The 13,139-nt window shown below is 41.7% G+C and overlaps 1 protein-coding gene across 1 annotated transcript; it reads right to left on the bottom strand.

Moving 5' to 3' along the window:
• Window positions 1-2,994: 2,994 nt before the first annotated feature.
• On the bottom strand, window positions 2,995-11,471 carry ggt1a (gamma-glutamyltransferase 1a). The gene is made up of 12 exons (XM_079516090.1): window positions 11,296-11,471; window positions 9,774-9,904; window positions 9,572-9,661; window positions 8,893-9,085; window positions 8,219-8,379; window positions 7,584-7,733; window positions 6,964-7,100; window positions 6,304-6,491; window positions 4,807-4,934; window positions 4,084-4,196; window positions 3,841-3,954; window positions 2,995-3,442 (listed from the first exon to the last, which is right to left on the bottom strand). The coding sequence occupies exons 1-12, from the start codon at window positions 11,466-11,468 to the stop codon at window positions 3,296-3,298; spliced, it is 1,725 nt and encodes a 574-aa protein (XP_079372216.1). The 5' UTR covers window positions 11,469-11,471; the 3' UTR covers window positions 2,995-3,295.
• Between the last annotated feature and the right edge of the window lie 1,668 nt (window positions 11,472-13,139).

Genomic DNA, 13,139 nt, shown 5'->3' with positions numbered 1-13,139 from the left:
CAAGTTGATGAAAATGCACTAGAAGAATTGTATTTTTGGCTCCACCAGCCGAAGGCATGGGGAGAATATGTTTTGTACTCCGTCCGTGTGTCCGTCCGTCTGTTACCAGCTAATCTCCGGCACCGTTGGCCCGGTCGATGCCAAACTATACACACACTCCCTGGATGCCAACGACGAACCTCTGCCCCAATTGTTCCACAATGGCCTGTTATAGCGCCACCATGAGGCTGATTTTTGCTAAAACATTTCTTTATATTACTCGTACACATTTTATCCATACATCACGCAACTCGGTATACATTATCTCTATAGTCATGTGATCAACACGGAACTGTCTGCTTCCCCCATATTCCATATCCCCATTGGCCATTCCCCATTGGCCAGGATTGGTCCGTTTTTAACAAAATGCCTCAAATCATGAATGCAGAGTGCAATTTGAGGGAGATTTTGCATACTCATTCCCATTAGGCAGAGGAAGAAATGCCACTTGAAAATTTTCACATCAGCCTCGTGGTTATGCGCTATAACTGGCCCATTTGTGTTTTTACTGCACCGATCTGTGTTGTATGCACACTCCCTAGAGGCCAAGGGAAATCCTTTGCCCTGCATTTTTCACATGCTCTTTATAGCGCCACCAAGAGGCCAACTTATGTAAAACATTTTTTGATATTTCTCCTTCAGATTCTATCCAAATCTCACGCACAAGTGATCATGACGGGTCTGTTTGATTACTCATATTCCATCCTGATTGGCTAACATTGGCTTCCAAACATTTCAGGAATGGCCCATTTTGTACAAAATTCTGCAAAACATTAACACAGTGTCCAATTGTGGTGAAACTGCATGCATATTCCCACTAGGCTGAGGAAGAAATGCTACTTGACATTTTTCCACATCCTGGTGGAGACCTGTACCCCGAGGGGCACTTTTTCTAGTATTATTATTTTAATCCCACTATTTTTGTTACACATTTTTTCACCCAGTGTCAATTGTCTAATGTAATCATCTGCGCTACACTCCCTCTGCCAACCTGGGGCAGTGAAGAAGCATTGTAATTCGACTCAAGCCAGCTCAGAAACATTTAGGCAGAGTACCAACTTTTGAGATTTATTGGCTTTTTAGTATTCTAATCTGTACATCAGTTTAGAAAGTGGAAGCAGGAGGTGGGGGGGGGGATAGCGTGTACCTCCACATGCGTTATGCCCACCTAGTGAGACCTGTCACTGTCAGGTGGAAAGAAGATGGTGGCTTGACGGCCCGGGTATCGGAGGAGACCCAAGGCTTTCTTCACCCTCCCAATGACTTATTGTGGGGGTTAGCAGAGATAGAGTACTCGTAGAGAGGCTGGGGAATTGGGAATTGGCTTTACTAAATTGGGACTTGAAGGGGAGGAAATGTTTTTTCTTTTGTCTTGAAGGGGCATGATTTGCATGATTTTGAAAAGAAAGAAAGTGGAAGCAGGTTGCTTGCTTCAGGGATCCCACATTCTGCTATTTATTGTGACAGGCTGATGGACATTTTGTTTTATACTCCATTTAGTAGTTGGAGTGGCATTTCTTTCAGTTTACTACATCTAAACTCTCCTCTGACCACACCTTGTTTTAAGTTCATAAAACCCGTCCAACGTTTTCTTCACTGGCTCTCCAACTCCTTCAGGACTGAAAAGATTTCCCTTCTCAAACATCAGTGCATCTACGGCAATGCCTAGGCTGTTTTTTGTTTTTTGTCAGTCTGAGATTCAAAAGAATGTAACATGCTTTATAAATAAAATGCATTATTATTTGTATTAATAAAACAACTGATCCCCCTAGAATCCATGTCCATTCATCAAAGTCTGGGTGTCTGCCAAAGGACAAGTTTCAGATTCATTACTAAATAACTCCCAAACCAAAATGGAAATTGCACAAGAATTCTTTTATATATTTTTTAAATGGGTGAGAAATGAGGTACATGATAACTCAGGTTTGTTTTTCTGTACCCCCTTTAAGCCTGCGATTTCAGAAGTGACAGTACAGTACAGAAACTGGCAGAGGTTCCACATGTAAAAAATAACATCTTTGATCAAAATGTTTAATAACAAGCATGGCAACAAGCATAGCATAAGAACAATGCATGTTTAAAAAAATATATCTGCAAATGTATTTTCTGAATACCCTTTACATTCACTTAACCTCTACTCGGTATTAAACATTTACAACTTCAATGAGCATTTCAAACACTCTGCATCACAAAAAATAGAAGTAATAATTTAATTAGATCCATGGTAGCAAATGGACCCGAGTCACTGCGCCCATACTAACAGTCTTGCACATGATCAGCTTCTTAACCACTTAACCACAAACATTTTCAAATTTATTTTCGAAAAAAAAGAAAAGAAAAAAAAAACTGATCTACAAGCTTACAACGCATCGCATCACGATGCATTTCTGCATATTTTTTCATATAATCACATGCCCAGAATTTGGACGACTGGTCTTCTGTGACCAGTAAAGTCGCTTTATATTGTCCTTGTATGAAAACAAAACCTTGTTTGACACAAGATCATTTACATATTTTCCACTTACACACAAACTACACTGACAACCTCCTACCGCCAAAGTTCTTCCCTACAACATACTGATGCAATGTAAGAACAAGTAGTTCATTCATAGTATAATTTGTCAAATTTTAGGGATAGTCTATTGCAATATCCACATAGTCTTAATTTCTAATAACTTCTTTGCCTACTATTTCTAATATATCAATCTCATATCAAAGTATAGCAGAGGATTTATTATTGCTATTACATTTCAGGGCCATTGTTTGTTGTATCCAAAAAGCCAAGATTGATGTGCTGTTTCTTTTTCAAAATGTCTTGCAATCAATAATTAGTTGTGTTTTCTTATTTCTATTCTTACATTATTCAAAATGCCACAATCTCTGGCACAATCTCACTTTTTCTCAAAACACAAATAGTAATAAATATAAATAATGTCAAGGAAAGCAGAAAGGCTGAATATTTGGTTTGAATTCACAGTAAAATCCTCCGTGTTCATTTATCCATTCGTATACTCTCAGAGTTGAATTAACAGATCAGGATTCTACGGAGTGAAAGAGGTATTGCAACAGAGAGAGTCTTTTTCCACGATTAAGTCAAATAAATTAAACTCAAAAAGGAAAGAATGGCTGTCTCTTCATAGCTTAAATTAGCACTGGTTTGTCCCTCAGAGGCATTCACTGCAGACACATAGTTTAGTTTCTGTCCCTGTGTCTTTGAGGGGGACAATCCAGAGGGTGAGGTTGATTGAAGTCAGACTCAATACCCAGCTGGATATCCTCCTTTCCTTGGGTCAGATTCAGCACAGAGACGCTCCCCTTGTCTGACCACTGCCTGGACCACTGAATCAGGAATCCTCAGCAGCTCTGTTATGTGGTTCTTCTGAGCCAGGCCATCTAGGATAGTCTGCCACGCAGAAATTATTGACCATTATCATTTGATTAACATCGTTGCCATTATCATCATTGGCATCTTCACTATTATTATATTGTCTGTATCATCAGCATAAATGTTATTATTGTCATTATTATCAGGAACTACATCAATATCATTATATTCACACCAAATCCCTCAAATGCAGGCTAACACATTTTTGCAAGCTAACATAATTTTGTGTAATCTCTTATCTTATCTCTAAATAGTTTGTAGTACATTTTGATTGGTCCAGTGGTTTGTGAGATTAGTTTCTGACAGTCAGGCAGACAGAGGGGTGAAAACACAATCTCCCGCCTTGCCTTCAGTCTGCCTGGCAGAGATAATTAGGCTTACAGTAGCCTAGGTGTCAAATGGCATGTTTGGCTTACCTTTTCAAAACCCTGCTCCACCACTGTCATGTTCGGGTTGAGTTGATTATGAAACCGAGGTTCTGTCACAGCTTTCTTTAGGTCGTAGTCAAAGAACAATGAATTCAGAATTACCTGTGTGTGCATAAAGGAAACAAACTCAAGACCTTTTGTATGCAGCGTGGTGTGCAAGGGTACACGCACATGAGACTATGTCTGAGTCTGACGCGCTCGTGTGGAGAATGAATGATGAGTCAGACTTACTAAGGCAGTGGCTGTGGTGATCTTTGTTCCCCCAGAGGCTCCAACAACCATTTTAACTCTGTTGTCTTTGTCAAAGATGATGGTAGGGCACATGGAAGAGAGGGGCCTTTTGCCTACAACAGAGTAGCAAACGAGGAACAAAATGGTTGACTATTTCATGCACAGACATTTTTCTCTTTGCCATGTCTTTTATCAGGGTAATGTAAAAACATGTACTGTACATCATGGTTCAATCGTTTTATTGGCAGTGCAGTACAGCTGTTGCAACATCAGAAGGCAAATAACAAAAGCAATAAAATAGCATAAACTATAGTAGACAACAGTTAATCTAAAGATCTTTACCCTCTCTGGTTAGGTATAATAGAAGTATTAGTTGTTTGAGCTGTTGGAAATATTTAGGCTACACTTGATTGGTAAAGTCCAGATAGCAGCAATATGACTTAATTCATTATTTTTGGTCCCCAATCCTCGTCACTGTATATTTGCACCTTAGTGGAATTTACATGTATGCATTTTTGCTATTATGTTATTAGTGTCTGTCTATTCATCCTCTGAAACAATGTGGTTTACAGTTAGTGATAACTACTTCACTTGTCCCTTGTCCATTAAGATTGTATAGTTTCACTTTTTTGTGTTAGCTAAACAGGGGACAGATTCACAGATGACCTGCACTGTGTAGCTTATGATTTAACATTTTGATATGTCAATGCAATCCAGTCCTACCTGGCTGAATAAAGTTGTTGGGTGATGGAGGGATTCCAAAACCATTGGTCATATGTGGGGAGCTGAAGTCATCCATTTCATCGTTGAAAATGATGCCAGTTGATCGGGACATGACTTTGGAACCAAAGCTGGTGACATGGAACAGGTGTTATTGATAGTTCATATTACCATTAATACATGTAAAACTCAGCTTGCAGGCAAACCGTGTTCGTTGTATAAATATAGTATGAATGGATCACTACAGGTTCTGTGATTGACACAATTTAATTTAAACATACAAAACCCAATTTATATTTCCAACCAGGCATGGCTTTTAGAACATATACAGTACATACGTTTAATATATTAGTTAATTGACATTACTGAGTTTACCAAGGTTTGAGCTTGAACAGCTAGTCACGATGCCATCACATACAGTAGGCTAAAAAACAGTGCAACCCTCACGCCATTATAATTTCTTTATCTACAAAAACATGACATTTTAGCCATGCATGTTGGCCATGTAGGGATTGAGGCATTACCCCAGGTGAAGGAGTTTAAGTATCTCGGGGTCTTGTTCACGAGTGAGGGGAGGACGGAGGAGGAGATCAGCCGGAGAATCGGAGCGGCAGGGGCGGTATTGCAGTCGCTGTACTGCACTGAAAAGAGAGTTGAACCAGAAGGCAAAGCTCTCTGTATACAGAGCAATCTTCGTTCCTACTCTCACCTATGGTCATGAAGTGTGGGTCATGACCGAAAGAATAAGGTCACGAATACAAGCGGCCGAAATGAGTTTTCTCCGACGGGTGGCTGGCTTATAGGGTGGAGATAGGGTGAGAAGTTCAGTCACGCGGGAGAGACTCAGAGTAGAGCCGCTGCTCCTTCGCCTGGAAAGGAGCCAGCTTAGGTGGTTCGGGCATCTGGTTAGGATGCCTCTCGGGCGTCTGCCTAGGGAGGTCCTCGTCTCCTCGATGCACGTCCCACTGGGAGGAGACCCCGGGAACGTCTCGGTATCCCCCCGGAGGAAGTCATTAATGTTGCTCTGAAGAGGGAAGTCTGGAGCTCTCTGGTGGAGCTGTTGCCCCCGCAACCCGACTACGGATAAGCGGTTGAAGATGGATGGATGTTGGCCATCAGATGTTCATCTGTTAAACGTCAAATCATAATGTTCTTTCCTATGTTTTTGTAGATAATAGAATATATATCATGTCACAATGTTTTTGTCTTAGAAATATCCCTGAATATGTTGCACTTAACCTGCTCCTTGCAGGGCTGGCAATACCTTGTGCAAGAGGGGTCCCCTCCCTACTACTTCAGGGTATGTGGGTAGTGTATTTAAGAGGAAACACCCTTTGCCAACTGAATGACATGATGATGTAAAATATTTACTATTATTGTCTGGACCCCTTCAGCATTTTTAATTTGATGCAGTCAGTGAGTCCTAAGGGTAATTGGGTGTCCCCAGACCTTCCCTCAAGGTTGTCCCCAATATTGTTGCACTGTGCTCAGTGCTCTTACTATAGATTGATTGTGCTGGTGGCTGCGACAGCACTTCCATCTTCAGCAATGACAGACAGGTGTGCCGTCCCGTGGTTGTCTGGGACAAAGTATTCTGGCTCGTAGTAGCTGTCCGGGTGAGTGGTGTCGTCCGTGATTTTACTTCTGATTCCGTCAGCAAAGTAGTCTGATGTCATATTGTGGATGAGCTGGGGAAAACGAAGCAATCGGTCAGAGGCCGGTTTGTCTTGGAGATTATAAATAGCAGAAACCAAACATAGTTTTTTGTTGGCAAGCCACTACACTCTTATGCTGATATTTATACAGAATGAGACTCAGGATGATGATATTTTACTGTATTCATCATGAAAATGGATGTCATAGGCAGCTCTCTTTAGTAGTCAATATTGCCTGAATTCTAAATCAGTGAGTTTTGTACTCATGTTTAATTGTTGAGTAATTTGATACAGTTGATACAGAAACCCCTCTCTATTGAGGTGTCCTTCAATAAGCCACAACCCCCACTCCAAGCTATTCATTGGCCTACAGGAGAAAATGGTGATTGTACTGTGCAGAATGAGCGTAAACTCTGTGAAAGTGAACCAGTGGCAAAAAAGAGATTGCATGTTCAGCAAACCTTCTCTATTACACAGCCTGCAGAAAATGTTAACAATGACTTACATCTGTAATATTGAGATAACGTGGATCCCCAAGTCTGCTTCTTTTGGCGTAAGCGAAACGGAATGCCTCAACAATACGATGGTATGTCAGGGTCTTTTTCTCGGCTGTAGATACACTTGTCCCTGTGAAGTTGTAGCCTGCAAAACATCAATCAGATTTTAGATCTAGACTTATGAGAGAATTACAGAGTTGAATAGATGATGCCTTCTGATTACTGAGAACAGTATGCACTGTATCCAGATTTGGGTCATGCTTCCTTCTGAAGTGTGCTCGATAAAACCGGAAAAAAAACCCTGTACTTTCACTTTTCATCTATAATGTTTTAGATAGGGTAAGTGATTATTTTTTTTCTTCCTTTTTTAAGGTTAAAGCACTATTCCAGGGGTCTCCCCATCTCTCCAGGCTCCAGCTTTTTAATAAACAGAAAATATATTTTCAGGTATAGGTGACAAGCTTTCAGCCAATCAGGAGAGAGTACTAATTTTTTACTAATCCATTTGTACATTATCTGAGTTAAATGAACACAGAGGACTTTACTGTGTATGTTCTGTGTTTCCCATATAGGCAGAGGGAAGCCTTTGTTCCACATGGCCGCACAAGCTGTTTGCCTGGCTTCTCACCATCTACAATGTTGAGGATGAGTGCCAGTACTGGGCCACTGGAGGGGGCGTCTGGAACATGCATGGTGTATTCCCCCACATTCAGCTTCAGGGGATTCTCGTTCAGCACCGGCTGGTACTCCAGTAAGTCATCCAAGGTTATAATTCCACCTGCATAAAACACAGTTACTGTAAGTGTAGGGATAAAGCTGATATAGCACAATTTCATCTTTTTTTTATTTATTTTTTAAAGATTTGTTTTTGGCTTTTCTGCCTTTATTGATAATATCAAGTGAAGATGGACAGGAAAGAGGGAGAGAGAGAAGGGGAGAGACAAGCAGCAAAGGTTGTCATGAACAGGACTCGAACACGCGACGCGCTGTCAGGCCAAAGCATATATATGTGGCATGCGCCTGGACAATTACATCTTTATTGACTATCACTGCAGACACAGTAAAATCCCAGTCTTAAGTTAAGGCAGAAGAGTGTACAAGTGGAACCATATACGGGTTCATTTGGTTCCATTTGTATTAGAGAGTTAGTTAATTAGTAATTATTTTACTGTGTTTTACAGTTACAGTTTGACTTTTCTCAGTTTCCTACTGGATCTACTGTGTGTAATTGTGTTCACGAGTAACGGATGAGGAAAGACAGACCTGCTGCCTGTATGTCTTCTACGATGCTCTGGGCCATCGAGCCATTGTAGAACACATTAGGCCCTTCCTCTGCTATCCTCTGATAGGTGTCAGCCAGTTTGGGAAACCTGACGATATCGTTTTCCTTCAGGATATTTTTTTGTGAATCACAAAACACTTCACTGAAACACAAGAAAGAAAGAAAGAAAGAAAGAAAGAAAGAAAGAAAGAAAGAAAGAAATTCCAACAATGAACAAGCCTGCACATTTCTTTTTAATGAGCATCAATTTAGTGCAATGACTTCTTGCTGCTGACTTTATATAATTATCTTAACTAATAATTTTAGTAGTGGTCAAAAGTGTGGACAAAAAAGTGAGGACGCAGATTGAGGACGATATAACTAGTCTATACCCGTTTAGGTTCCCATTGTTATTTTATTAACCCGTTATGCTCTCTTAGATATACATACTGATGTAGTATATTGAAATGATAGTATAAGTACTGTAATTATGGCTGTTAAATATTAATATACTGTAACATTGTTTTACTGGATGTGATTTCTCACTGTGGTACTGAATGATAATTAGCTAGATAAAACCAGAGAGCTATTGAACAGAAATTCAGTGGGTGTGAAAAGGAAGGAAATTCAAAAAAGCAGTTTTGAGAATGTAACTCCTTTAACATTCTCTCCTCACCACATATTAGCATCTCCTTGAATAGACTCTTTGCTCTTGAAGAGGGCATGAGCCAAGGCTTTGCCTATAGGGAAGCCGTCACGTGCCAAGGCAATGCTGGGCTTAAACAGCTCCTTCCATGGCAGCCTTCCATGCCTCTTGTGAGCCATCTCATAGCCACGGATCTCACCAGGAATGGCAATGGACAACCCACCTGTCACAGAACAACAGCAGCTGTGTTATAGCCAAATATCACAAGCTCTCTCCGTGCCTTTTCAGATTGCATTGTCAAGAGTGATTACGGGTATATAGTAAGGCTGTCATCATCACACTGTCATCATGTGAATGTGACCCTTTTCATACCAATGACTGTTGTTTTGTTTTTACATGACGGTATCATGTAATGGGTGAACACGTGTTTCGTATATATACCGTATACAGCATATTTAGGTTTGGTAAGGTTTTGCAGACTTAAGAAAATGTCTACAATGTCATCAAGAATTGTATTACTTACTAGCATTATACCCAGAATTGGTCGATACATAATTTCCATATTGAAATATATCCATGACACAGCAACTCAGGAAAACATGGTAGTCTAAATTCTTCTAAATTAATGTTCCGTCATCATGTGATGGACTGGTCACTGGTCTCTCCAGTGACCAGTCCAGACCCAGCAGAAAACGGACCCAGTTGATACCTTTGCGAGAAAGTTGGGTGTTATTGCCAAACATGTCTTCAGTGGCATTCATTGGCGCCGTCTCCCTGGCGTCAATCGTTTCAACCTTCCCTGTTGAGCACGAAGCGAGGACAGATTGATGAGGGCTGAATTATTGAATTATCTTTTAATTATGGAGTGGAGTCCCCTGTATCTATAAGCTCAGACAAAGACAGAAGCTCACCCGTGGAAGCGTTGTAGATAATGAAGAAGAGCCCTCCGCCGATGCCCATGCTGTGAGCGTTCAAAAGACCAACACAGAGCAAAGCGGCGATCGATGCATCCACCGCTGAACCATTCTTCTTTAGAATGTCTCTGAGAGCAGAAATACACACTTAGAAACCAATGGCCTCACAGAGCACACACACCTTAACACACGCACGTTCAGATACGGCATGCAAACACGCCTGAACACACGTTCACAGACATACAAAGACACACCTACAGACAGATGTACAGATATACAAACACATATATACGCGCAAGCAGACATGCAAACACTCACATACGGACACATATATACAAACATAACAACACCTGCATGCACAGGCATACAAACACACACATAGAATCACGTGTCTGCAGACACATGCAGAGGCGTTATGCACGATATTGAGATTCTGGTTGATATCCGATCACCAATTATTTGCATGGTCAAATCCACTAATACAGTGATTTCATAGCTGTTCAATCGCAATTCAAAGTATATAGAACCACACATTTTTTTAACACAACATAGGAAAACAAGTATCACAATACGGACATTGCAATGCACAGACAAAAATACAAAATACCAGGCCTGAGGCCTACCATACCAGGCCTCAGGCCTGAGGCCTACCATTGCGTGGCACTTCTATGCACGGAATGTCTATGTTCACAGGCTTCTGTGTGCGGCCTAGAGGGCATCTGAGCATGTGCGGCACTACAAGTCTTACACTAAATGTGTTCGGCTTACCCAGCCATAGGCTTTCAAAGTTTGCGGGATTGGCCCGTTTTGAACAAAAAGCCTCAAATCATGAACTTTACGCAATTTACGTGAAATATTTCACAGACTTTCCTACTAGGCTGAGGAATATATCCATCTGGTGGCCAAATAAACTGAATATAAGGCTCTTAATGTTGGAACAGTTTTAAGAACCCGTTTTTAGGCCAGTGCAGCAGAGCATGCCTTTTGCCTTTTTTAAACCTCACCCATTTGAATCCAATACATACACACACACACACACACACACACACACACACACACACACACACACACATACACATACACATACACATACACATACACACATACATCTGACATACAAACACACAGAAACACACACCTGTAGACCTGACACATGCCATTGACACACACACACACACACACACACACACACACACACACACACACACACACACACACACACACACCTGTTGACGCTACAGTATAGACACACTGACATATTACAAACACACACATGCAGTACAAACACACTTGCACAGACATACAAACACATAACTGCAGATACACACACATACCTCCCCCTTACACACACATACTGCCAGAACTGGGGCCTAAACCCTAAAAGCCCCTCACAATTTCCACAAATTCCAATAATGCTTGCAAGATTGTTGGGAACGCACAACCACGCACACACACACACACACACACACACACACACACACACACACACACACACACACACACACACACACACACTTACCTCCCTACTTCCGAGCACGTTCCTGCATCTGCTGCCACAGCAGCCTTGGAGAAGAAGTGGTCTGAAGGAACGGTGGTGTTCTTCCGTCCCATGCCCATAAACACTCCCAGAAACAGGCCCACTGTAGCCGCCAGCAGGACCACTAGCCCAGCAACTAGGGACTTCCTGACCATTTTCCTGCCCAGGAAAATTCAAAATCACCTCACAGTCAGTCAGAAACCTTATTACAGTGCCCACCACCTCCTCCACCAACAGCAGAATGAATTGTCTGCTGCCGTTATCATTACCATCAGTGCCTCTGCTGTCGTTACGTACAGTACATTGTCATCATCACATGAATCAATGTGTGCGCTAAGCATGTCATTCTAACACTAATAACACAGTAGGGCTCGTGGCCAGTGCTGTCATTATAGGTTGCGGTGCACCTGTGAAGAACACGCGTCATCTGTGGGCATCGTCTCCACATACAGTATACTTCAGATGATCTGTGATGTGTTGTTGTTATGTACTGTGACATGAGAAAAAAATAGGAATTGTGTAATTGATATGACTATCATTGGTGTAATGATCTCATCAACACCTATTATGTGGATATCTGGACTTGAATGCTTGATGTGCCTAACCTTTATTTGTACTGATTCACTCTCATCTACATGATATAGCTCTATCAGATGCTACAGTATATGCCCAATGATACAAGATGCACTTGTTGAAGGACAACTAATCTACATTGTAGAACATCATGCTCATTATTCCTTTCTATATCTGTTACAACTCATATCTTCTGGTCACGTAATGTGAATCAAACCCACTTTCCACTATGATATGCATCTGGCGGGCCCGCCAAAGTGAAGGGGTGTGTGATCTGTTTATCAATGCAGGCAGTGTTGCCAGCCATAACACGGTACATTGTGATTGGCTAGGCTTAGGCCAACGGCAGCGGCGCGCGCGTCACAGTAGCTATCTTTGCTGGTATCCTCGGACCGATTGTGATGCATGAGCCATCACATAGCGACATAGTTCCCACCTGACGGACACAACGCCAAGAATGTCTTAAAAGACCACCCTCTCTGCTACCTTAGCTAATTTGCCATGCACTCCTGTTGCTAGGGTGTACTGATAGAGCTCTGACGAATGAACCTGTGTACTGCTGCTGCGGTTGTGATAGTGGTCTAAATCTAATCAGTGCCATTTTGTACTGAGTCTCCCACCTTTGCTTAGTATGCACTTGCGTCATTTCCAAGAAACATTGATGTGTTCTTTGCGTAATTAACCTCTTCCCTTTCTTGTAGATTTCAAAAGCTTTATGGAAACAAAGAAAAGCAAAGAGTCAAATTAAAACAAGTTACGTTAAACAAGTTGCATTAAACAAGTTAACGTGAGTTATTTGATCAGCACAACTGAGAATCAAACACGCTTTGGTAAGCCATGATCTCACTACAGATGACTCAACATAAATATATTAATTAAAGGCCAGCTAATTACCTCTGTCTCTCCCCTCTGGCTTTGCCTCTCTCCTGTCTCTGTTCTTTCCTGTTTCATCTATTATGTGGCCGGTCCCTCTTTCCTGACACCTCACGTCACTCTCTCTCCCCTCTGGCCACTCCTGTTTGTCCGTCATCTTGCCTCTTTCCCCAAAGCGTATTGGGCCCAGCCCCTCCCACATTCTTATACACCTGTGTTTATTGGGTCACTGCCCAGCACCCTGCCATTGGGTGTTCCAGCTGAAGCCCGTCTGAAAACCTGTTGGACATCCTTACCGATGCACCACATGAAAAACCCCATTAGCTCTGACGCACCACCTGAAACCCAGTTTGGCACATGAAGATAGAAAGAAACGATAG

The sequence above is a fragment of the Electrona antarctica genome (assembly GCF_951216825.1).
Source record: "Electrona antarctica genome assembly, chromosome: 12".
NCBI classification, from domain to species: domain Eukaryota; kingdom Metazoa; phylum Chordata; class Actinopteri; order Myctophiformes; family Myctophidae; genus Electrona; species Electrona antarctica.
This window is presented reverse-complemented; position numbering and strand designations above follow the sequence as displayed.